Below are 26,980 nucleotides of genomic sequence, written 5' to 3'. Positions count from 1 at the left end.
ATAAGGTTTTATTTCTTAATATATTGTGGATTGTAAATCAACTATACTCCATTATAAAATAAAAATTAAAAAAATATATTGTAGAAATTGTTTTATCATGATACTTAGTGCCAAAAGCAGGAGATATTATATACTAAGTAGCAGTGCATTTAAATGTACATCAAAAAAATCCTTGTAAGAAACATTTTGAAATGTTCACACAGGTTTTTATACAAGAACTGTATTATGCATTTGATTCTCCTTTATGTTGTTTTCCAAAATTTCTTAGATAATTTTATTAATTTTTGTTATGAAATCACAAGAGAGCAAACATTTCACGTGCTTCCCTCCTTCTCTTGTATTGCAAGGCCTAAAATTTCATGTGCTGTCTTAATATCTTTGAACCTCTCAGGGCCCGTAGGCCTAACCATGAGTTCCCCTCTTCTCACCAGACATGCCCACCAAGCAGTGGGAAGAAAACTAACCACGCTGTTAGTTCCCGTATCAGCCAAATCATGTCCCTGTCAGCCACAAATTAATCAAAGAAGCCAATCACATCCTTCCACAGCAACCAGGGGGCACCTCATCCTCTTGTTAGTAGAAATCCTGCTCCCAAGTGACACCACCCTGTGACATGTTGTGTCCTTCTCCTGTAGGATTTGAGGATACTCGACTCAGACTGCTGTCAATCTCATCTGTCTAGAATCTAGGTGTGTGTTAGGATATCTTCAGAACCCTAGGGCAGGACTCTCTCCATCACCGCTAGCTGAAAAAACACCTGCCTACTCATTTTTACTGCTGTTCCGTGAGTTTTCAGTACCTACACTGAGAAAGATTTTATAAAGCTCAATTAACCTTCAAATAGGAACGCTAGATCATGTTGTCAGCCTGTATGTTTGTGATTGAAATTTTATTTTGCTGAGCCTACAAACTAATATTAAACTTTTGCCCTATTTGTAAGACAGATAAGGCTAAAATTATAGGTATTATAGGTACGTATCCCTCATTAAGCTTGGACTCAAATGGAAAAGGAGTCTTTTAGATTATTTCTTCAGGTTGGGTGAAAGTGGAGCTTTAGAATTAGAAGTGCGAGTTAAAGGGGGAGAGAGGGAAAAAAAGAACTAAGCGTTAAAATGGGAAAATGTTGGTAGCAGAAACAGATATTCTTACACTGCTGTGAATATGTAAAATGGTATAATCACAGTGAGAAATTTGTCAGTATCACAAGTTAATGTGCAAAAAGCAAGACCACTTTCGAGAACTTAAGTTACATGTAAGCCTACATAGGTGCAAACTGAAGTTTATGGAGGGATATTAACTGAGCATTGTTTGTGAGAAAAAAATAGGAAAATCCATAATATTTATTTGTAGAGTTTTGTTTCTTAGAGAAGGTTTCAGCTACACATACTGTGGTCTATTTTGCAGTTGTTGAAAATGATGACACTCCTTAAGTACTGATATGGAAACACATTTGTGTGAAGAAAAAGAAATACATACTTTCATATGCATATAGCATACATAGTATTTGAAATTACATATACATTTTGTATTCATATGTGTGTGTGTAACATTGTATATTTTATTTTAAAATAACTTATCTGGGGGCTTCCCTGGTGGCACAGTGGTTAAGAATCCGACTGCCAATGCAGGGAACACGGGTTCGAGCCCTGGTCCATGAAGATTCCACATGCCATGGAGCAACTAACCCTGTGAGCCACAACTACTGAGCCTGCAGTCTAGAGCCTGTGCTCTGCAACAAGAGAAGCCCGCGCGCAACGAAGAGTAGCCCCTGCTCGCCGCAACTAGAGAAAGTCCGCAACGCAGCAACGAAGACCCATTGCAGCCAAAAATAAATAAATAAAATAAATAAATTAATAAAAATAAAATAACTTATCTGAAACAACAAGGTCCTACTGTATAGCACAGGGAACTAAATTCAATATCCTATGATTAAACCATAACAGAAAAGAATATGAAAAAGTATATATATATATATATATATATGTATAACTGAGTCACTTTGTTGTACAGAAATTAACACAACATTGTAAATCAATTGTACTTCAATAATATTTTTTTAAATGTCAAATTATTTTATGAGAAAAAAATAAAATAACGTCTGGAAGGCTATACACACTAAAATCAAAATGCTGTGCATGCTAAGGTTAGCTACTATATGTCTGAAATATATGGCAGAAGAGGTTGATCGCATTTTTAGTTAAACTTTATATCCTTTTGAAATGTTAATCTATGCGTGGATTGCATATTTAAAATATGTTGTAATGCTGATAACTGAAATATGGGCATCCTTTGATGAGAACTTTACATTTCCCATTTGCTTACTCATGAACTCACTCATGAATCTAAATATATATATGTGTAATGCAACCTTAATTCTTCTGATAGCCCAGAATAATCTTCCTCCTTTCAGATTTTGAGTCTGATTTATCTTCACTGCCCAAACAACTGAGAAGCAAAGTATTTTTCAATGAGATGTCATGACCAGGCATTATGAATTAAAAGATGTTTCTCAACCTGTGGGCTTTTAAAAATGCAGTCAAGCTCGCCACTTCACAATAGAGCAGAGAGGGATGAAAAGAATCGCTTAACAACAATTTCTGGTGGACATAATATTGTAAAATGTAAATAAGGTATTGCTTTTTGTTCTAGTTTTCAGAGAACTGCAATCACTATTCTTGAAAAAGGGACCAAAACTCATTCTCCCTTTTTCTACAATGAGAATATATTATAAAGTCTCACTTTATCCAGGTTTTCTCACCTGGAAACACGTCTTTGCTAATCAACAGTATAATGTTATACACCTTATGTAAACTCAGAGGCTTCAGCTCTAAAACCGGAGTAGTCAGCACCTGTGGCATTGCGAGTGGAATGAGCGTTTTAGGGAAGGGATACATTCACCTGCACACTCGTAACACACGACACAAACACGCACAGTTTGGTTGGATCATGAACCCACTTCAAGAGCTCGCACTGGATGGCCCTCGAGGTCATATTACTTGATTCAACAGGACGGACCCTTCACACGCAGGCCTGAAGCCTTGGAAAAGAAGAGCTCCGCAGGCCCCTCCTCACAATCCTCTGGTCCGGCCCCACCCTCACTCGCCGCCTCCTGGCCCTGGGAACAGCTGAACCCGCCTTCCGCCTCAGGTTGGGCCTCCGGGCGTTGGGACATCAGCGCTGCGCAGGCGCAGTGGGGCGGTCATTCCCAGAAATCTCCAGGCCCGGCCCGGCAGTTGCTTTGCTTCAGGACTTTAACAACCTGGAACCTCACGTCCCACAGACGGCGAGGTGACTTTGACCTCCGGTTCTTTTTCCGTGTCCCGTGTTGCGTACTGCGCGTGAGTGGCACCCGTCCGAGGAAGAATCCGCTTGGGTCGCCGCGAAGACGGCTGCGCAGACGTAGCTGGCGCCCATGAGGGACAGCCAGTGGCGGTGAGACTGGGATTGCGGGAGGCGCTCAAAGCGTGGACGGCCGGAGCGCAGCCACGCGAGTCCGCCCGCCCCGTCGGGGCTGTGGGCGCTTGAGCAGCGGGGAGGGTGATTTTATCTCTTAGAGTGAGTGCGATTGTGAGACTGAGAGAGGTGTGTGTTCCTCCTTGTGTGACGGAGACACAGGGTGCATGTCCTTTTTGTGAATGTGGATTGCAGTGGCTCTACGGTGTCATGTGACACATAGCTCTTTTTCCCCTTTGCTGCTTCTAGGCTTCTCTCAAACATGTACTTCTCCCAAAGAATGTGGGCGCAGTTGGGAAATCTGGTTTTGAGTCCTACAAGACACCTTCCAGCAAGAAAGTACATACCAGCTGCTGAGATCGGAATTTTAAATCAACAATTGCCCCTGAGACAGGCTCCTAGGAACGTATGGATAAAAAGACTCCCAAGATTAGGATTCCTTCCTCGGATTACCCTCCCTGGCACTTCTCTGGGGCTCATTTATGTATTTGAGTATGAAAGCATTTGAGTATGAAACTATGAGCTCTGACGGGAGAAACCTGTGAGCCCTGATACAAGATCGCACAATCCTACTTAATTCTGGTTATAGGTATGAGGTCACAGCGGGTTTAGTAGTCTTGAAGGGTGGCACACAATAAATGCTCAACATTGTCTTTATTCTGTGTCATTCACCCTTCAGATTCTATAAATCAGTGATGAAAATATGATATTAATGTGTTGAGTGCTTGCATGTCAAAGGGCTACGTGGACGCTAGTTTTCCAGAACAGGTGTTCTGATCCAGGGATCCTTTGTATTTTGGGGCCTACAGGGGACCACAAATCCCTTGTGCTTGTATAGAATTACTGCATATATTTGGAAAGATGCATTTTTCAAAGGTGTGATAACCCAAAAGATTAGACCTGGGTAATTGATATGCAATTAAAGACTGTTATACCTTGGGATGGTTTTGCACAAAATTAATGATTATACTAATGGAATGGTTAAGAAAATCACACGATATCCATGAGATAGAATATTATGTAGATAATAAAATTCCTGTTTATAAGAATTAGCCGTTACAAGAAAAAAAATGGCTATGATCTAATGTTAAGCAATCTTAATATGTAGATAATAGTAGTCAAGAAAATTTGAAATTATATATGCAACTCATTTTAAAAAAAGAATTTTGTAAAAACTTTTGCAAGGATTATATCCAAAATGATAGTTTAATTGGTTTTTCAGAGAAGAATGAAAATGTTTAGCCACACTTATTGAGCATTTTCTGTGTACCCAGAACTTTTCTACCTATTTGGTATACATATTCACATTAATTTGCAAAGGCAATTTCCTTTTCCATTGATGTTAGAGTGTTTATAGGGAAATGTCTCTAATTATATCAGTGCAGTACAGCTAAAGGATATTCAAGAAGTGAATATACTTAAGTGGTATTTATTTATTTATTTTTATTCGAGTATAGTTGCTTTACACTGCTGTGTCAGTTTCTGCTGTACAGCAAAGTGAATCAGCCATACGTATACATACATCCCCTCTTTTTTGGATTTCCTTCCCATTTAGGTCACCACAGAGCACCGAGTAGAGTTCCCTGTGCTATGCGGTTGGTCCTCATTAGTTATCTATTTTATACATAGTAGTGTATATATGTCAATTCCAATCTCCCAATTCATCTCACTCTCCCTCCCCCTTGGTATCCGTACGTTTGTTCTCTATGTCTGAGTCTCTATTTCTTCTTTGCAAATAAGATCCTCTTTACCATTTTTCTAGATTCCACATATATGCGTTAACATACGATATTTGTTTTTCTGACCTACTTCACTCTGTATGACAGTCTCTAGGTCCATCCATGTCTCTGCAAATGACACAATTTCATTCCTTTTTATGGTTGATATTCCATTGTATATGTACCACATCTTCTTTATCCATTCCTCTGTTGATGGACATTTAGGTTGCTTCCCTGTCCTGGCTATTGTAAATAGTGCTGCAATGAACATTGGGGTGCATGTATCTTTTTGATTATGATTTTCTCCTGGTATATGCCCAGTAGTGGGATTGCTGGGTCATATCGTAGTTCTATTTTTAGGTTTTTTTTTAAATAAACTTATTTATTTATTTAGGGCTGTGTTGGGTCTTTGTTGCTGTGCGTGGGCTTTCTCTAGTTGCGGCGAGAGGGGCCTACTCTTCTTTGTGGTGCACGGGCTTCTCATCACGGTGGCTTCTCTTGTTGCGGAGCACAGGCTCTAGGCACGTGGGCTTCAGTAGTTGTGGCATGCAGGCTCAGTAGTTGTGGCTCATGGGCTCTAGAGCACAGGCTAAGTCGTTGTGGCGCATGGGCTTAGTTGCTCTGCGGCAGGTGGGGTCTTCCTGGACCAGGGATTGAACCCGTGTCCCCTGCATTGGCCGGCGGATTCTTAACCACTGCGCCACCAGGGAAGTCCCCTATTTTTAGTTTTTTAAGGAACCTCCATACTGTTCTCCATAGTGGCTGTATCAATTTACATTCCCACCAACAGTGTAAGAAGGTTCCCTTTTCTCCACACCCTCTCCGGCATTTATTGTTTGTAGATTTTTTGATGATGGTCATTCTGACCGGTGTGAGGTGGTACCTCACTATAGTTTTGATTTACATTTCTCTAATAATTAGTGATGTTAAGCATCTTTTCATGTGTCTGTTGGCCATCTGTATGTCTTCTTTGGAGAAATGTCTATTTAGGTCTTCCACCCATTTTTTGATTGGGTTGTTTGCTTTTTCGATATTGAGCTGCATGAGCTGTTTGTATATTTTGGAGATTAATCCTTTGTCAGTTGCTTCACTTGCAAATATTTTCTCCCATTTTCTTCTCGTCTTGTTTATGGTTTGCTGTGCAAAAGCTTTTAAGTTTAATTGGGTCCCATTTGTTTATTTTTGTTTTTATTTTCATTACTCTCGGAGGTGGGTCAAAAAAGATCTTTCTGCAATTTATGTCAAAGAGTGTTCTGCCTATGTTTTCCTCTAAGAGTTTTATAGTGTCTGGCCTTACATTTAGGTCTTTAATCCATTTTGAGTTTATTTTTGTGTATGGTGTTAGGGAGTGTTCTAATTTCATTCTTTTACATGTAGCTGTCCAGTTTTCCCAGCACCACTTATTGAAGAGGCGGTCTTTTCTCCACTGTATAGTCTTGTCTCCTTTGTCATAGATTAGGTGACCATAGGTGCATGGGTTTATCTCTGGGCTTTCCATCCTGTTCCATTGATCTATATTTCTGTTTTTGTGCTAGTACACTACTATGCGGGATTTTAGTTCCCTAACTAGGGATCGAACCCGGGTCCTCTGCAGTGGAAGCATTGGGTCCTAACCACTGGACCGCCAGGGAATTCCCTTAACTGGTATTTATTTTATTTTATTTTATTTATTTATTTTTTTTTGGTATTTATTTTAATCACATTGATTTTTTTTCATTGTCATATTAACAGATTTTTAAAATGAGGAATATATGGCCTCTTCCCAAGTGATGTCTATACATATTTTAATACTTTGAAATATCTTTATATATTTTATTTATGATGATGGAATTAATACAGGCTTATTGCAAAAAATTTTCATTTCTTTAGGGAATTTACTGAGAAGAAAGCAAGGATAACCCATTATCTCCCTGCTTAGAGATAGTCACTTTAACATTTTGGTGTATATTTTTCCAATTTTGTGTGGTTTTGTTTTGGCAGAATAAAATTGATCAAATAAAGGAGATAAGGTTCAACTCATAGTTCAAAAAAGAAATCTAATCCAATGATAGTTTTCTTTATACCCCTGTACATGTAGGGAGAAGAGGGAAGGGCAGAGAATCTTGTGTGAAAAGCATTACAAGTAGTTAAACCTTTTAGTTATTACAAATGTTATTTAAAACTTAATTACCAGGGCACCATATTACTAAGTAAGACATGCTTTCAGAGTTAATAATTTAGAGATTTAAGCTTGTTTTCAGAAAAAATAACACTAATCTCTGATTTCCAGGTGTCTTACAAGTACAAACAATATTTCCAAACATTGTTGTTATACCAGAAAATAAAGATTATATTTATAAATATTTACATAAATCTCTATACTGTGCAAAGAATAAGATTCCATTCTCCAGTTAGTTTTCCCAGTTTTATCATGATGTTCTTTGAACAGGTTTATGATTCTGAACAGTTTTTCTTGCTCTCTATAGCTGCTGGGGACTGAGGAAGGGGACATTTTCTCTCTTCTTGTCTGATCTCTCTCTCTCTCTTTTTAATTAATGATTTTATTAAGCAGAAATCTGCTTTCTCAAACGTACCTCCTAAAATTTAAATACTAGAATTAGAAGAAAGAGGACACCCAAGAAGCACAAGTTTTAATATAATAAAACCAGGAAGCACCAGAATTAGCTTCCTTTTATAATAAAAGATTAAGGAACATGGAATGATTTTGTTCTTCAATAATGATAGATAATTTACATTAGTCATCATGATATACAATTTAGTGTGTATTTGAATTATTTTGCCTAGTCTTCAAACTAGTCATATATCGTATGTGATATTTTTATCCCTACTTTGCTGATGAGGAAATCGGCATTGAAATATTTTTCTTAATTTCAACGGCATGCCACCTCTTAAATTATGCATACTTTTTTAGACCTGCCTTCTTCACCGAGCAATTCTTTTAATATTGTTTTCCGTCAATTATATGGTTTAATATCGTTCTTATTAAGAATGGCATGGGGGGACTTCCCTGGTGGCGCAGTGGTTAAGAATCCTCCTGCCAGTGCAGGGGAAAGGGGTTCAAGCCCTGGTCCGGGAAGATCCCACCTGCTGCAGAACAACTAAGTCCATGAGCCACAACTACTGAGCCTGCGTTCTAGAACCCACGAGCCACAACTAGTTAGACCTTTTGCCACAACTACTGAAGCCCGCGTGCCTACAGCCCATGCTCAGCAACAAGAGAAGCCACCGCAGTGAGAAGCACACGTACTGCAACGAAGAGCAGCCTCCGCTCGCTGCAACTAGAGAAAGCCCATGCAGCAACAAAGACCCAATGCAGCAAAAAAAAAAAAAAAAAAAAAAAGGCATAGTATGTCACAATATAGCAGACTATAATATAGTTAACCTGTTTGCCTGCTGTGAGATTTTTATGTTTTTAATTTTGGACTATCAAAAATTATTCTCTGATGAACATTCTTGTGCATATACCTTGTGAACTTCTGTAAGTTATTTCCTTTAAAATTTTTCTAAAAGTGGTATTTTGTAGTCAAAAATCATACTTCTTTTAATTGTTTAAAATATGTCAGACCTGGAAAGTATAATATTTGAAGTAATACAGCCACTAAAAAGACATAATTACTTCCTTCAGAGTACATATAATCTGTGAAGGAAGTTAAAATCTGAATATGAATAATTGAAAGCTAGTGTGTGATAAAGGCCACTGGTGAGAGTTAGGTGACCTGCCTAAAGGAGACATCAGTGTGACTATAGTGACAGTAAGCATATAAACAAATAATACTGAACACATGGGATCTGTATGGCAATAAGTGGATTTTTTTACTATAACCTTTATATTTTGTAGATTTCATTCTAATGATATTAGATGTATAGCAAAATTAATAGGTAAGATAATTCAGCAGCTATCTGGAGGATATCACGACAAAACTGACAGGTTCAGAAACAAGATAAATTCTTCTGTTGAAAAGATCTGAAATAAAGCTGTATTGAGACTGTCATCACTTCACAAAAGAGATTACTCAGGGACTGTTCCCAAGTTTTTTGTGGTCAGAATTCCAACATAACTGAGAAGAAATTATAAAATGAGATATTGGGATCCAAAGGAAACAAAATATAAGCCATATAGTAAAATGATCTGAATTTATTTATTTAAAATAATTGTTTTAAAGTTTTTTGATGTGGACCATTTTTAAAGTCTTTATTGAGTTTGTTACAATATTGCTTCTTGGTTTTTTGGCCCCAAGGCATGTGGGATCTTAGCTCCCCAACCAGGGATCGAACCTGCACCCCCTGCATTGGAAGGTGAAGTCTTTTTTTTTTCTTAATATTTATTTATTTATTTGGTTACCTTGGTCTTACTTGCGGCAGAAGGGCTCCTTAGTTGTGGCTTGCGGGCTCCTTAATTGTGGCATGTGAACTCTTAGTTGCGGCATACATGTGGGATCTAGTTCCCTGACCCGGGATAGAACGTGAGCTGCCTGCATTGGGAGCATGGAGTCTTATCCACTGTGCCACCAGGGAAGTCCCTGAAAGGTGAAGTCTTAACCACTGGACTGCCAGAGACATCCCAATGATCTGAATTTAAAGAACAAAGAACTTTGTGGACGTCTTCACCTTAACAAATTAAAAAAAAAAACATATTTTGGACTTCCCTGGTGGCACAGTGGTTAAGAATCCTCCTGCCAATGCAGGGGACACGGGTCTGAGCCTTGGTTGGGGAAGATCCCACATGCTGAGGAGCAACTAAGCCCCTGCGCCACAACTACAGAGCCTGCCCTCTAGAGCCTGTGCACCGCAACAAGAGAAGCCACCGCAATGAGAAGCCCGTGCACCGCAATGAAAAGTAGCCCCTGCTCGCCGCAACTACAGAAAGCCCATGTGCAGCAACAAATAAATTAAAAAAAAAAAAATTTCAAGTTCTTATGTCAATTGTTACAATGATTATGAAGTAACCTTAAAAAAAACCCCAAAACTCAAGATCTAAGCAAAAAGATAGGGATTGCTGATGTCAAATTCTGATCATGGCAAAGGTATAATTTATGTCTTCACTAGTTTTGATTGTTTCATGTATGAACTAAAAACAACTGAATACCCAGTACTTCATTCCTAAAAACACCCCCTAAAAAACAAAACAATAAAAACATAACCAAAAATATAATAGCTGTTAATATATGGCCATATATATTTCCAGACTTTTCTATTTTCTGTTTTATGATTGTCATTCTTTTCTCTGTATTGATTAATATGCTCTTATATTTTATAAATAGAAATATATTAGTCAACCTGATTTTTCTATTGACATTATATATGGAACATTTTCCACGTCCTTAAATATTCTTCCCAATTTAACATTGAATGACTACTTGTATATTCTAGTATAATATTGGTCATATATTTAACTAATAAGCTTTGCTGGACTCAGAATGCTGAACATTACTTGTCCATCTCTAATATTTTGATCAACTTCACCCACTTTCAAGCCCAGAAAGAGGTTCTGATTTGGATTATGTGGCCTCTTTTCTCTTGAAGTTGGGAATGGAGAGAAGAAGATCTGCTCAGAGCAGGACAGAGCTGCCCAATCTTAGTTTCACGTCAACCTGGTAACAATGGTACATTGGCCAGAAAATTTTCTACTGAAGTATCTGGGTCTGGTTTCAATGCAGAAATGACTGCAGCTGAGACTCCTAGGAATTGAGTGAGGAAATGGATTTGTCCAGAATCCTAACTTACCCAAGTTGTGTGTGATATGAAGTAATTTGGAATCTGGAATGGAAGAGCATAAATGGTAATATTAACTTAAACCCAGTGAGGAAACACTAAAATACAACTGGTCTCTCTTTCTCTTCTCCCAGGTCTGGATTTTCTGGACTCTGCTTTTCTGGTAGAGGAGCCCAGAGGACTGATCATCTCTTGCAGGTCTAAAACCATGGCCCATGTAAGTTGATGTTTCTCTCCTTGTTGAAATATGTGTATTTTTTTTTTTTTTTTTGGTCATGTAAGTATTTTCATTAATTTTCCTGATGTTTCCTAACAGAAAGTTCCCTCAAATAACCTGTTTCCTAGCTATTGTTCCAGAGAAATATGTGGCCAAATTACCTGGCACTGTCTCCGTATGGCCCATTCAAAACTAACTAGTGTTCATGTAATTATTGTCCAAAATTTTCAATATATTTTAAGTGCCCATTCTTCAATTAAGGGCAGTGATGGAACAGTGGGGTAAGTTCTTTGAAGTAGAAATTTATGCTATGCAGGTCAGATCTGTAGTTTGGAGATGGAGACAATGGTTCTGTTTAACTATCCATGGTAAGACTTTGAAGTTTTCCACAGATCCGAGATTTCCAGGTAGATGAGGTGGAATTTATCATTGAATGACCTGAATCTTAATATGGTATGAAATTCCTGCTTTGTATGGATGAGTAGTATATGATTGGGGCTTTGAACATGGAGGTCATGGATTTGGTAGGAAAGCCATGAGACATAAACACTAAGGCTATTTTGTTGTTGAATGAGACATGCTAAGTTTGTGTAACATCTATATAATTGACCAGCCTTCTTCAGTATCATTTAAATCAATGAATTATCTTTTAGTGCATAATGAGTTACTCTGAAACATAGCATCTTAAAGCAGCAACCGTTTATCTCACAGTTTCAGTGAGTTAGATATCTGGATGTTGCTTAGCTTGGCTCTCCTGCTCTGTGTCTCTTACAGGGTTATAATGTGTTGGTCAGGGTTTGCAGTCATTTTAAAGCTCAACTTTGAGTGGATCTGCATCCGAACTCATTGAAGTGGTTGTTGACTTGATCCAGTTCTTCATGGCTGTTGCATTGAGGGCCTCACTTCCTCAGTAGCTGTTGGCTGGCGACTGCTCTTCGTTTATTGTTTTTTTGTTTTGTTTTGTTGTTTTTTGTCTATAAAATTTATTAACAAAGTTTCAAAAACATTTTGAAATTTTTCAAATTTAAAAGGAGTTATGACAAACTGGCAGAGCCAGGGCTGGAATTTAAGATCTATTTTCCCTGAGTTACTTGCCCTCTAGTACCTTAGGTTCTTAACCATGGCTGTACACATTAGAATCACCCCAGAAACTTTTGATAGTACCCCATATCAATTAAATCGGATTTTCCAGAGTAGAACCCAGACACATGTTCCCTGGAAAAGCTCCAATAGGCAGCCAGAACTGTATATATTCATCATCAACACAAGGTCTCACATGTTATTTAGCTAAGACATTTCAGTTTTCAAATAATGTCAAATGTAAACTAATTTAGTGGCCCCTGGAAAATATAATGAAAAAGAGTAAAACATAGGTTACCCATCTAATTTTAATTATTCTACTTAAAAGGTGGAATGAATTCCATAGCACAACTCTATTCCCAAGACCTGTCAGTATTATGAATAAAAGTCAACAATATTTAACAACTGATTATCAATTTATTAAAAATGTTGATTTAAGCATCTGCAATGGTGACTTCAGCCTCGACTCCTGGCTCAATACTGATGGAAGTGATCTGCTTGACAATCTCAGAAGGACTGTGCAGGTCAGTGAGTCGCTTGTGGATCCTCATCTGGAAACGATCCCAAATATTAGAACCTTCACCACAAGGAGTTTTCCTTGTAGTTATTCTCAGAGTCTTGGTAGGCATCCGAACCGGTCCTTTCACTTTGAGATTCTTTTCCTTCGCGCCTCTGCTCAGATCAGCACATACCTTCTTCAAAGACTTCACGTTGCGACTGGTGAGGGTGATTCTAATCCAGTGAATCGCCACCTCGGGCTCCACGGGAGTCTTCCCGGTATCTTGACGCGCAGGCTCAGCGGCCATGGCTCACCGGCCCAGCCGCTCTGCGGCATGTGGGATCCTCCCGGACCGGGGCACGAACCCACGTCCCCTGCATCGGCAGGCGGACTCCCAACTACTGCGCCACCAGGGAAGCCCCTTTCCCGGTATCTTTAAAAGCCATAGCTGCGGTGCGGCTTCCTGACCAACTTGTTCCTCCGCGAGAGCGAACGGCAGTGAATCAGGAGCAGGAGTGGACGGCCCGAGGCTCCGCTACAGCGGCGACCGCGTCTTCCTCCAAAAGAGGTTTATTATGTGGGGCTTTCCTTAGGGCAGCTCACACGTGGTAGCTGGCTTCATCAGAGTGACCGAGACAGCAAGAGAGAATAAGCAATGTGGAAATCATAGTTTTTTATAAGCTAATGTTGGATGTGACATTCCATCACTTTTCTATATTTGTTGGAAATAATTCTCTCTCACTGGGTTCAGACCACATTCAAAGGGAGAGGATTACATTAGGACATAAATACCAGGAAATGGAGATCACTGGTAATCAATGAGGTTACCTACTACACTCAGAATAAGGAAAGTGTTCAGTGAGAAATGGTAGATGGCAACAAAAATGCATATCATTATATGTAGTTGGTGAAAATAGAACCTTACAATTGTGGAAAACCTTCCAAATGTGCATCTAATTGTATAAATTATTAAATCTGATTTATTTATAAAATACAATGTCATATGCCAAAATAATAAATGGATTTATTGAATCAAGCAAAAATGCTTATGGCAAGATCTAACATAATAGTACTTGATACTTGAAGAAAATCGTATTAATTTTATGCAACCCAGTTTTTAAAATTTGGAGAAATATTTATTTATTGAGAATTTTTGAGGCAGATACCATTTGGACATTACTCTTGTATATACGCTTTTTAATTTAGGAGGGAAACATTATTTTGCCCATTTCCAAATGGTTCAGATATTTAGAAGTATCCCAGAATACTGAAGACATTTGACCTGTGTTGGCAGGCTTCTTAAAAAATATGTATACCTTGTGCTTAAGTCTCCTTCCACATCATAGATTGCCAGCCTACATACTTTCATTTTCTCTTTTCCTACGGAGAAGTCCATCAACTCCTGCTTCTGCTTTCAAAGTATTTTCTTTAATTTGCCCAGTGATACATGTGTTTACTGTTTCAGGGATCACTGACATTCAGTGATGTGGCCATAGGCTTCTCTCAGCAGGAGTGGGAATGTCTTGACCTCGTTCAGAAGACTTTGTACCGGGATGTGATGATGGAGAACTATGGTAACTTGGTCTCACTGGGTATGTTCATCCGCTTCAAATAATTTAGATTAATTTAGAATCTGCTCTATAGGCTGTGTATTTTTTTCTACTGTAATTTTCAGGGCTGCCTTTCCAGAAACTAGTTAAATTTGCTTTTTTTCCTCTTCCCAAAAACATGGTCTGAGCTTTGTCAGGTTAGAAATGGCAGCTCCATTAAACACTTTTATCTTCCCTATCCTTCAATCATATTCACATCTCCATGTGTTCTTTTTCTATATTTGCATCTCTTCCATAATGACCAAGCAGCTAAATTAGGTATTTGTGGCATATACTGTATAACCATGGTCAAAGGATCCAAGTTTTTTATTCATTTGTGCTCCAGATTGCTCTAATACTCCATTTTAAGATCTGAAACAGTTTCAGGGATATCAGCTTGACAGAGGGTCCTAAATTGCTCTCGGTATCAAAAGAGCCTCTACAGTTTATATGGTGATGGATTGCATAATTGGGATTTATTTAAAACTGTACCAAAAGCAGTTCATTTCTTAAAACAAAGTTCATCTGATTTGTGGTTGCAAGTTGTAATACATGAAAATTACATTCAAAATGGAATGAATATCTTGTAGCTCTCTTTTCTTGTATCCTCTAGTGACATTAGAGCATAAGAATAATGTTAATAGCTAACATTTTGATTACTGTGTAGTAGTCATTATTCTAAGCACATTATGTGATTTAACTGATTAAAATAACTGAGAGTATTAACTGATTTAATTCCCCCAGCAGTACTATTATTATCCCCATTTTATAAATGAGAATACTGAGGTATAGTGGGTTTAAGTGAATTATTCGAGGTTATACCCACCTGGAAGGTAGCAAAGGCAGGAATTGATCCCAGGCTTCAAAATATGTTTTTAACCACATTATGTTTGCTCTCTAGAGTTAGAGGACATATGAGTTTGAATTTTAAATACAGCAAAACAACAACTTTGCCTTACCTAACTGACTCTTATCCTTTAATTTTCTCATTCTCTAAAATAGTCAATATCATTATGATCTTTTATTATCATAATTATAATTTTACCTTGACTAGTTACAATTTATTTCTGCAACCTGTGGCATTCTGTTTTCTTTAAAGCAGGCCATTCCATTTCTAAGCCAAATGTAATTACCTTACTGGAGCAAGGAAAAGAACCCTGGATGTTTATGAGAGAAAAAACAAGAAGTTGGTGTACAGGTACGTAAGAGCAGGTCAGGCAGAAGTCATTTGTGCAAGTGATAGCCCAGGTGGTAAATACACTTGGTAAACACATCCTTGAAACATTAATTGGAAAGCTCCCTTCTCAGTGAAGGAAAGTCTTGTAATGTGAAGAGGAAGTATCTCAACTTCATCTTAAGCTCATTAATCATTCACCATGTTATTTTTCTCATATTCCCCTCCCAATTTCATGCTAGTCCCTTTCCTTCCATGGTGTAGCCATTTACCTGTATTTTGGACCAGATTCTTTCCAGATCCTCTTTTTCAGTGTGACTCTTGTCTAAAAATACATTCATTCCTATACCTGGAAAATATTTGAATAGTCTGAGCTGGCACTGTGCTTGGCATAATCAACCCAGTAATACTGAATAGGGCAGATAATGTTCTTGCAGTAATGGAGATTATACCATGTTAAGGAAGAAATTAACATGAAATAAATAGATAAATAATATAAGGTAGTGAAATATGTTATAAAGGACACTAACAAAGAACACAGCAAATTTAGGTAAGGTAGCATGATCAAGAACCCTTTCCTAACGTTTGTGCAGAGACAGGAAGTAAGGTCACAGGCTTTTTGACTGTATGAGAAAGCACAACCAAGGAGAGTGAACCACACATGCAAAGGCCCTCAAGGGGGATGAGGTTTGCGTGTTTGAGTAGTAGCATCTAGATCAGTTAGTGAATGGTGACTAACAGGACATGAAGCTAGTATGTTAGGAAGGAAAAGATCCTATTAGATTTTGTGGATCCTTATGAAGAATTAGTAGAATTGTTTTCTAAGAGTAGTTAGGATCCCTAATGTGATTTAGGTTTTTTGTCTTCGTTTTTTAAATATGATTTTCACCTTTTCTTTAATCATAAGACTTACACAGAAGCCTAGATAAAACAACTATAGGTTAAACTGTAATTCATTTTCATATCCTTCTCAAATATTTCTTTATTCTTATTTGTGTTAACATTGATCTGTTGGATTTATTCTCATATTCTTTCTAGGTTCGTATTCTTTCATTATTTTTCATTTATTTGAAATTTACTTGTGAGCTCTATCACCCAATTCTGAGTTTTTCTAATTCTCATTTATGATTTTTCTTATCTAAAAGTTTTTTCTTGTCTTTTAGCATGTTATTGAATAGTATGGTATAGTATTTTTCCTTGTTTTCAGGGCATTTGCTTTAGATGTATATATATATTGTCTCTATAACTGTCATTAACTTTAGTCATATAATTTCTTGTATAGAAGTTGACCTTGGGCCTTTTTGGGGGATGGGGGGTCATTTATATATGAGATTAATTTTCCTCAGTTTTGAGAAAGGAGTCAAGATTCTGGATGCCTTTTCTAAATTTGTGATTTTTAAGGGCTCCCTCTTCTGTTTATTTTATTTTATGGTTTTTTATTTATTTATTTTTTTTTGCGGTACGCGGGCCTCTCACTGTTGTGGCCTCTCCCGTTGCGGAGCACAGGCTCTGGATGCGCAGGCTCGGCGGCCATGGCTCACAGGCCCAGCCGCTCCGCGGCATGTGGGATCTTCCCGGACCGGGGCACGAACCCGTGTCCCCTGCATCGGCAGGCGAACTCTCAACCAGCGCCACCAGGGAAGCCCTGTTTATTTTTTTTAAGCATTCAAATTATCTTGGCTTGGGGAATGAATGGAACTATTCAGTAGCATAGTTTTTTATAATATTATAATTAAGATGGTATTGATCAGATTTAAATTGTTACAGATTAAGATGTTAATTGTAATTCCCAGGAAAACCGTTAAGAAAATAACTAAAAAATATATAGTAAAAGAAATAATAAAGGAAATCAAATGGCATCCTAGAACATATCTATTTAACACAAAAGAAGGTAATAATTAAGAGATAGAAGGGGAAGAAAGGCTTAAGACACAAAGAAAATATGTAACAAATTTTAACCATAAATTCTATCAGTAATTATATTAAAGGTAAATTGAGTGCACACTCCATTTAAATGACCACGTAGGCAGAATGGTTTAAAAATAAAAAACATGATGCAACTGTAAGAAATACATTTTAGAGTCAGAAACACAAATAGGTTAAAATAAAGGTCCAGCCACATGGGGAAGCAGCTGGTCAGTTTCTTAAAACGTTAAACTTGGAGTTACCATCCAGTCAATAGGGTGCACTCCCTTATAGTCTTTAGATCTTTGCCCAAATATCGTCCTTTTAGTGGGGTTTTGCAGTGAGCCTTTCCCCTGATCCTAGCCATCCTGAGTCTTCTTTCCAATTTCATTTTCTTCTTTAGCAATTTCCATCTTCTGGCATGCCATGTGATTTACTTATTTTTCAAGCTAATGAAGGTCATGCTTTTCTTCTCATCACTTTCCTTCATAGCTACCTACCTACTCTAGAAAATTGGAAATGTACATCTCACAAAAGCTTGTACATGGTTGCTCACAGCAGCATTGTGTATTAATGGTCAAAAAGTGTAAACAACCCAGATTTCCCACTATAATCAAGATACACAACATTTATAGTACATGAAAGGTTTCCATTGTTTCCCTTCCCAATTAATTTCCACGCCCCATGCCCACTCCCATTCAAACTACCACTGATCAACTTTCTGTCAATGTACATTAGATTAGCCTTTTAAAATAATTTTATAAATATGGAATCATACATTATATATTCTGTTATGTTTTGCTTCCATTGGTCAGTATAATGACTTTGGGGTATGTCTATATTGTTGCGTGTATCACTACTTTGTTCAATTTTTTGTTAAGTAGTATTCTGTTGTATGGATAGACCACAATTTATGTTTCTGTTCACCTACTGATGGACTTTTGTGTTGTTTCCGGTTTGGGACTAGTTATAAGTAGAACTGTTATGAATATTTGTGTACGTGTATTTTTATAGGATGAATACCTAAGAGTGGAATTGTTGAGTAGTAACTACATGTTTAACAATTTTAGAAATTTTGCACTGCTCCATTCCACTTACTCCATTTTCTTTCCAACACTTGGTATTGTCAGTCCTTTAAATTCTAGACATTATAGTTGGTATGTAGTGGTATCTTTTTGCATTTCCATGATGACTAATGATCTTGAGTTTCTTTTATTTACTGATCATTCATATTTTTTGGAGTGTTTATCCAAATCTTTAGCCATTTGAAATCATTATTTTCTTATATTTGAGGGTAACTGTTCTTTATTTTGAAACAAAAGGAAGTCCTTTTGGAACATTAAAAACTTTTTGCCACAGTGTGACTTACCTATTAATTTTATTAACAATATCTTACAAGGAGTTTTTAAATTGTTATGAATTCCAATTTATCAAATTTCTCTTTAATGATTTTTTTGGGGTATACTATCCAAGAAATCTTTGCCTACCCCAAGGTGGCAAAGATTTTTCCCTGCTTTTGCTTGACTTTTTATAATTTTTGCTTTTATGTTTAGTTCTATTATATATCCATTTTGAGTTAATTTTTTATTACGGTGTGAGTAGGGTTCAGGACTCATGTTTTCCCTATGGATACCCAGTTATTCCAGCACCATTTAAAAAAAAAAAGAATTTCCTTTCCCCTTTGGATTGCTTTGGCGCCTTTGTCAGAAGTGAAATCACTGTATGTATCTGTATCTGTTTCTGGTCTCTACTATGTTTTTCATGTTGGCATAGAAAGTGGAAGTCTTAAAAAAAAGGAAAGTCTTGTAGGTTTTTTCATTTGTGACCTTTGTTGAATTGAGGTAGTTTTCTTTTGTTCCTAGTTTGCTGATTTTTTTTTTTAAAACTATGAATGGGTGTTCAATTTTGTCAAATGCTTTATCTGAATCTATTAAAATGATTTTTTTCAAAACTTTGCATTTCTTGTCCCTTCGTAATCTTCCTCCTCTGTCTTCCTCCAACTTCCTTAGGTATGCAATGATCTACTTTCTACTTCTATCACAATAGAGTTGATTGCATTTTCTGTGGTTTTATACAAACAGAATGATAGTGTGAAGTTTTTCATCTTCCTTCAGTCAGCGTAATTAGGTTGAAGTTCATCCATGTTGTTATGTGTGTTTTACTCAGTACTATACCAGTATTTGGTTATACCACAATTTGTTTATTCATTATCTGCTGAAGGACATTTTTGGTCTTTAGCAATAACAAATTAAGATGCTGTAGACATTTGTTTATAAGTCTTTGAATGAATATATGCTTTCATTTCTTTTGGCCAAATACCGAGCAGTTGAATGCCTGGATTGTATGGTTAAATTTGTAAGATTTTAAATTTAGATTTAGATAAATAAGATTATAAATTTAAATTTGTAAGAAACTATTTTACAGTGTTTCTATACCATTTCACATTTCCACCAGCTGTAAGAGAGATCTGGATCCTCCATATCTTATGAACAATTGGTATGGTCAATCTTTTTAATTCTGGCCTTTCAAGTAAGTATATAGTGTCATTTTGTTGTGGTTTTAATCTGTTTCTCCATAATAACTAATGATGTTGAGGATCTTATTTGCTGTCTTCTTTAGTGCAGTATCTTTTAAAATCTTTTGTCTGTTTTATCAGGTTGTTTGTTTTCTTATTGAACTTGTAAGTTATTTTTCATATTCTACATTAAAAGATATCCTTTTTGAATATTCTCTTGTTTACTGTGATTTTTCCTTTCATTCTTGTAGCAGCGTGTTTGGGAGAACAGAAGTTTTGAACTTTGACACAATCAAGTTTATCCATTTATTCTTTATGAATCTTGGTTTTTGGTGTTGTATCTAAGAATTCTTTGCCTAGCCCAAGGTCACACATTTTTTCCTGTTTTCTTCCAAAAGTTTTACAGTTTTATGTTTTACATTCAGGTCTGTGATCCATTTTTTAGTTCATTTTTGTTTATCAAAGTATGGATTCTTTTTTGGCATATGGATATCCCAATTGTTCCTGCATCATTTCTTGAAAAGACTATCCTTTCTTCACTCTATTGCCTTTGAAATGATGAAAGTAAGTTTTTCATATATGTATGGATCTATTTCTGATCATCTGTTCCATTAATTGACATGTCTTGACACATAAATTTCCTGATTAGTGTATCTTCATAAGTCTTATAATTAAGTAGTGTTATTTAGTCTTTGTACTGTGTTCTTTTCAAAGTTGTTTTGACTATTCTAGATCCTTTGCATTTCCCTATAAATTTTAGGATCAGCTTGTCAATTTCATCATAGACCACAAAAAAGTCTGCTGGGATTTTTATTGGAATTACATTGAATCTATAAATCAATTCAGCAATAATTATTGACAGCTTAACAGTATCAAGTTTTACATTCCATAAACATGATATGTCTCTCCATTTATTTATACCTTTAACTCTTCTCAGCAGTGTTTTATAGTTTATAGTGTACAGGTCTTACATATCTTTTGTGAGATATATCCCTCACTATGTCCTATTTTTGATACTACTTTAAATTGTATTTTTAAAAATTGAATTCCTGAGTGTTCGCTCATATTTACATATTGGTTGTATATACTTCAGCCTTGCTAAACTCAATTACTATTTTCTAGTAACTGTTTTATAGTTTACATTTGACTTTCTACACATATGATTAAGTAATCTATGATTAAGGACATTTTTGTTTCTTAAATTTTCTCCTGCATGCCTTTATTTATTTTTTGATTTATTGCACTGCCTGGAACCTCTAGTCCAATGTTGAGTAGAAGTGGTGAGGGCATAACTTTTTATTGTTCTGATCATAAGTGGTAGGCATAATTCTCTCACCGTTGGATATGGTGTTAGCTGTGGGTTTTTTGCAGATGATCTTTATTAGGATAAGTTCTTTTTATGAGGGATGGATGTGGCTTTTATTAAATGCTTTTTTTAAAAAAAATTTTAGACATGATCCATATGGGTTTTATAAATTTTATTGTGTTAATATAATAAATTATATTGATGAAATTTTCAAATATTAAACCAATCTTGTATTCCTGAGATTGATCATCACTACGGTCTGAATGTTTCTACCCCCCAGTATTATACTGAAATCCGAACCCCCAAAGATGATGGCCTTAAGAGGGAAAGCCTTTGGGAGATGCTTAGGTCATGAAGGTGGAGCACTCATGAGTGGAATTAGTGTTCTTATTAAGAGTTACCACAGAGATTCCTCACCCCTTACACCATATGAGGATGCATTGAGAAGGCACTGGCTATGAACCAGGAAGAAGGCCTTCACCAGAATATGACCATACTGGTCCCTTGATCTTGGACTTCTCCGCCTCTGGAACTGTGAGAAATAAATTTCTGTTGTTTATAAGCTACCCAGTCTTTATTTTTTGTTATAGTAGCCCAAAAGGACTAAGACAGGCATTACGTATTACCTTTTTTATATATTGATGGATTCTGTTAGTTAAGATAGTGTTTAGTATTTTGCAGATATGTTTACAAGGTTTTATAGTATGTAATTTTCACTTCTTATACTGTTTTTCTCCTGTTTGGTATCAGAGTAACTAGCTGCATAGACTAATTCACTCCTCAATTTTCTGGAATAGTTTTGTTTAGAACTGGTAGTACTTCTTCACTAGGTATTTGAAACAGTTCACCAGTGAAACTGCCTGTGCTGGGAATTTTCTTTGTGGGAAGGTTTTCAAATTGTTTACTAGGTATAGTGTTGCCACACTGATTCATATCCTTCTCATGCATGTGCTGTTGTTGGTAAGAGTGAATGTTGTACTGATCTATACCCAAATACCAAATTAGGAAATCTTCTCTGGCTGTTTTTGTCCCAGCATTCCCCCCCTTTGCTTTCCAGTTTGGCAGTGCTCCCTCTCATTGTTCTTATAGCCAGAAACATTGTGGAGTTTCTATTGGAATTTTTGTAGCCCATGCTTACCCCACAATAACTGGGATCTGCCCTTGAAGCAAGGACATGAGAGTGAGTTAAGCAAGAAACTCAGCTCAGTCTGGATTGCTTTGTATAGTCTGACTCCTTTCCAAAGCCCTCCTGCTTTTATTTACAGCCCTTATGTAGTTAATTTTTGTATTTTGTCAAGTGTTAATAGTTGAAATCAGAGAGGGGGCAGGCTGTAGGAACTTCATGCTACCATACTGGAACTAGAACTTCTTCAATTAAGGAGTTATTTAATGATGAGAAATAATTTTTTTCTCTTGTATCATTGCTGATTTCATTGCTTTTTATTGCATGGTTTATTATCTGTCACAATCATTTTTATGCTACTGTCTTTTTAGTTTTGGCCAGTCAAAACTCTCCAAGCCTTTGAATTCTTCCTCTCTTTTTGGCATAAGATTTCTAGGGTTATGCCTGCTGGCTTCCTAAATTTTCCCTTTGTCCAGTTATGCTGTATCCATATTTTAGATCTAGATATTGAGAAATTACAATATAGGTGTTGAAGTATGCTTATGACACTTCTTCTTAATTTTTTCCTGGCAGCTGTTTTTCTGTTTATTCTGTAGCATCTGGTTGATTTAGGCTTTCTCTTCTGTGTTCAATTTTAATAAATTTTCCTAGAAAGTTATTCATACTTTCAAAAGTATTCACATAGTACCCTTGTAATTTAAATTAATTCCTCTGTGGTTCTTTTTTTTTTTTTTTTTTTAGATTATTTATTTATTTATTTTTGGCTGTGTCAGGTCTTAGTTGTGGCATGTAGGATCTTCTGTTGCGGCACACAGGTTCTTTGTTGAGGCATGCAGTGTTCTCTCTAGTTGTGACATGCAGGCTCCAGAGCACATGGGCTCAGTAGTTGTGGCACATGGGCCCAAGGGTGCGTGGGCTCTGTAGTTGTGGTGCACAGGCTCCACAGTGTGTGGGCTGCATAGTTGCAGCACATGGTCTCTCTAGTTGTGGCACGTGGGCTCAGTAGTTGCAGCACGTGGGCTTAGTTGCTCCACAGCACATGGGATCTCAGTTACCCGACAAGGGATCGAACCCGCATCCCCTGCATTGGAAGGCAGATTCTTAACCACTGGACCACCAGGGAAGTCCCCCTCTGTGGTTCTTGTTTTCCTCTTTTCTTATTTTTATTTGTTTTTAACTGTCTTTAATTGGTTTATCTAATATTTCTTATAATGATTTTTTTAAAGCACCAGCTCTTTATTTGTTAATGTTACTGTTTTCTAACTCATTATGTTCTCCTTTTATCTTTATTTTTATGCCTGCCTCTATTTTGTTGTTTATTTTCTACATATTAGGCTTTGATTCTCAACTCACCTTTTTTTTTTTTTTTTTTTTGGTGGTACGTGGGCCTCTCACTGCTGCGGCCTCTCCCGCTGCGGAGCACAGGCTCCAGACGTGCAGGCCCAGCCGCCCCGTGGCACGTGAGATCCTCCGGGACCGGGGCACAAACCCACACCCCCCGCATTGGCAGGCAGACCCCCAACCACTGCGCCACCAGGGAAGCCCTCAACTCACCTTTTTTATAGAGATAATTATTTTAAGTTTTGAGTTCTCTGCATGGTGAAATTGAATGCCCAAAATTCTGATATGTGCTTATTTTCTGTGTAGTCCATTTACTAGAACTCTTTTATTTCAGTTTTTTCTTTCCATAGTGATCTAGCATTTTTGGAGAGGGCATTTCCATTTCCAGATGAAAGGGTTTTTGGTTTTCTAATATTTATTAATTTCTATTGTTACTCAATTTTGAAGATTGTTGTTAATATTATTTCAACTTTTTGTACACATACCATACTCTAGTTACAAGAAGATTTTTTTTGCCCTCAACTCATAGCTCCCTCATTAAACGCTTTGGATTTTGCTCACGGTACTTCATACAGATTTTTGTCATTCAGCCCACAACTGCCAGTTCTTTTTAATATAATTTTTGGCATTCTTCTAGACTTTTCTATATAATTCAAGTTCCCTCTTTTGCCCAAAGTCCCTAAATGTTCAAAATACCATACAACTGGTATACCTGGTATATGTCAGAGAATTGATGGACATACTTTTCTGGGGATGACCAGAATGGTTGGCCTTGGTTAAAAGGGAAAGCTAGAGAGGACCTGAGAAAAGATATGAAGGAATGAAACAGGTTGAACATATGTAAGGATCATAAATAATAAAGTGTCAGGGGAGGAATAACTAAGTAAAGACTCTCAATATCTTAATGTGTTATGAAGAACAAATAAAAGCACACATGGCTATGCATAGGAGGGAAAGAGTCACAGTGGCAGAAATGTGTATTTTTAGGGGAATTGTAATTGAAGAATGATCAGGTATAATTGCTTTTTTAAATTTTATATGTGTATATATTTATATTTTAGATGGAAGTGGTATTTAGAGCTGGCTGATACTGGCTCTCTAGGGACAAGATTTTACTTATCATCCCTAAGTCCAGGTTCAGTTACATTACACTGATAGCTTGGAATTGCCTGTGGTGGGAGTATTTACACCATAGACATTGGCAAACACTACAAATCAGGGCTGGATGTGTTCTGTGCGTGTCTTTGTCTACCAGTGCTCTACTGCATAAATTTACTTTTTCTGAGCCCTCCTTTTAAATTTTCAAGTTTTATAACTGTATTTTAGAGTTCTTTAAACCATCTCTAATGGGTGAAATTTTCAGTTTTCTCTTAATTCTATAAAATGTTTTGTGGTCAAAGAAACTTTTTTTTTTCCTATTTGTCGTAGATTTGGACTCAAGATACGAAATAATCAGCAATGGAAAAACATACATTTATACAAAATGTTCATCTCTTACTCTACATCACAGAATTGATAATGGAGAGAAACCATATGAATGTAAGGAATGTGGGAAGGCCTTTAGTCATCATACAGACCTAAGAGTACATCAAATAATTCATACTGGTGAGAAACCATATGAATGTAAGGAATGTGGCAAGGCGTTTAGTCGTCATACAGACCTAAGAGTACATCAAATAATTCATACTGGTGAGAAACCATATGAATGTAGGGAATGTGGCAAGGCCTTTAGTCGTCTTACAGACTTTAAAGTACATAAGAGAATTCATACTGGTGAGAAACCCTATGAATGTGAAGAATGTGGGAAGGCCTTTAGTCGTGCCTCAAACCTTGCTCAACATGGAAGAGTTCATACTGGTGAGAAATCCTATGGATGTAAGGAATGTGGGAAGGCCTTTAGTGACGTTGGAACACTTAGAATACATCAGAGAATTCATACTGGTGAGAAGCCCTATGAATGTAAGGAATGTGGGAAGGCCTTTAGTCAAGCCTCAAACCTTATACAACATGACAGGATTCATACTGGTGAAAAACCCTATGAATGTAAAGATTGTGGGAAGGCTTTTAGTCATGCTTCACATCTTGTTAGACATGAGAGAATTCATACTGGTGAGAAACCCTATGAATGTAAGGAGTGTGGAAAGACTTTTAGGAGTAGCCATCAACTTACTATACACCACAGATTTCATACTGGTGAGAAACCCTATGAATGTAAGGCATGTGGGAAGGCGTTTAGTGTGTATGGACGCCTTACTCGACATCAGAGTATTCACAGTGGTGAGAAACCTTTTGAGTGTAACAAATGCGGGAAGTCCTTTAGGCTCAGTTCAAGCCTTAAAGTACATCAGAGTATTCACACTGGTGAAAAACCCTTTGGATGCCACAAATGCGGGAAGTCCTTTAGACTTAGTTCAATGCTTAAGGTACATCACAGAATTCATACTGGAGAGAGACTTTATGGGATATATGTATAGTAGACAGTGGAATTATACCACTTGAGAAACAATTTAAATGAAGAGAATATGAGAAGGATTTTACATGGTTCAGTTCTTATAAAGCATCAAATAATTTAGGCTGGCAGGAACTCCTTGGAATTTAAACAATGTTTTAAGTTTTTCAGTTATGATCCAAATACTGTTCACCTTCAGAGAATTTATACTGTACTTTATATTAGAAAGTCATTTATGGCATTCCCCCTTTTTCACTATTTACTGAGTGCCCAGGCTCTTTGGCCAAGGTTGCAAGGCAGATAAGTGCCACCAAGAAAAAGACCAGTGCATGATTTGAGGTCATGGAGAATAGTAAAAATACACCCCAGGATCAAGTAGAACAGCGTTTACTTATAGCAAGAGAGAAGATAGGATGCACAAGTTCTAGTTCCTTGCAATGTGTCAGTAACCCATAGCCAGCCGATCAACTCCACATCTGACAACGGCAATACAGTTGCACACAGCCCACTTTGTTCTGCAGTGGCAGGACACAAACTCCTTCCCTGTGGGGTGTGACATCCAGAAAACTGGGGGCATGCCTGAGTGCCACTAACACCCGTGATTAAGCAGAACAAAGGAGTACGCATTAAGTCTGACACAGAGATAGCTATTCATGGCAGTAAGCCCAGCAGAGGCTGTAAGGTTTCTGTATTTTTTGGTAAAGACGTATACAGCCCCAACAAGGACCATCTTTTTTTCCCACCAGCTTTACTGAAGTATGATTGACAAAGAAAACTAAATTTAAGGCATACAAGTGGTGCTAAAGGGGAATGTTTGGCTATAAATGCTTATATTAAAAAACAAGAGAGGTCTCAAATTAGCAACCTAACTTTACAGCTTAAAGAACTAGAAAAAGAAC

General features: G+C 37.1%; 2 protein-coding genes across 2 annotated transcripts; one reads left to right on the top strand and one right to left on the bottom strand.

The window, feature by feature from the left end:
- The first annotated feature begins 11,091 nt into the window (after window positions 1-11,091).
- On the top strand, window positions 11,092-26,106 carry LOC132417052 (zinc finger protein 607-like). The gene is made up of 4 exons (XM_060000657.1): window positions 11,092-11,100; window positions 14,145-14,271; window positions 15,371-15,466; window positions 25,061-26,106. Exons 1-4 carry the CDS (start codon window positions 11,092-11,094, stop codon window positions 26,104-26,106), a joined length of 1,278 nt encoding a protein of 425 aa, XP_059856640.1.
- Window positions 12,615-12,986, bottom strand: LOC132415831 (small ribosomal subunit protein uS10-like). The gene has a single exon (XM_059998949.1). The coding sequence runs from the start codon at window positions 12,984-12,986 to the stop codon at window positions 12,615-12,617; it is 372 nt and encodes a 123-aa protein (XP_059854932.1).
- Window positions 26,107-26,980: the final 874 nt, after the last annotated feature.

This window comes from Delphinus delphis, chromosome 20 (assembly GCF_949987515.2).
Source record: "Delphinus delphis chromosome 20, mDelDel1.2, whole genome shotgun sequence".
NCBI lineage: Eukaryota > Metazoa > Chordata > Mammalia > Artiodactyla > Delphinidae > Delphinus > Delphinus delphis.
Note: the sequence above shows the minus strand (reverse complement) of the source record. Positions and strands in the feature narration are given on the sequence as shown.

What these genes read in the sequence shown, in the direction of transcription:
- LOC132415831 (XM_059998949.1), bottom strand. Translation starts at nt 12,986, where the DNA reads ATGGCCGCTGAGCCTGCGCGTCAAGATACCGGGAAGACTCCCGTGGAG.
- LOC132417052 (XM_060000657.1), top strand. An exon ending in TGGTAACTTGGTCTCACTGG is followed by an intron (nt 14,272 to 15,370) that starts GTATGTTCATCC and finishes TCTTTAAAGCAG; the next exon opens with GCCATTCCATTTCTAAGCCA. An exon ending in AACAAGAAGTTGGTGTACAG is followed by an intron (nt 15,467 to 25,060) that starts GTACGTAAGAGC and finishes TATTTGTCGTAG; the next exon opens with ATTTGGACTCAAGATACGAA.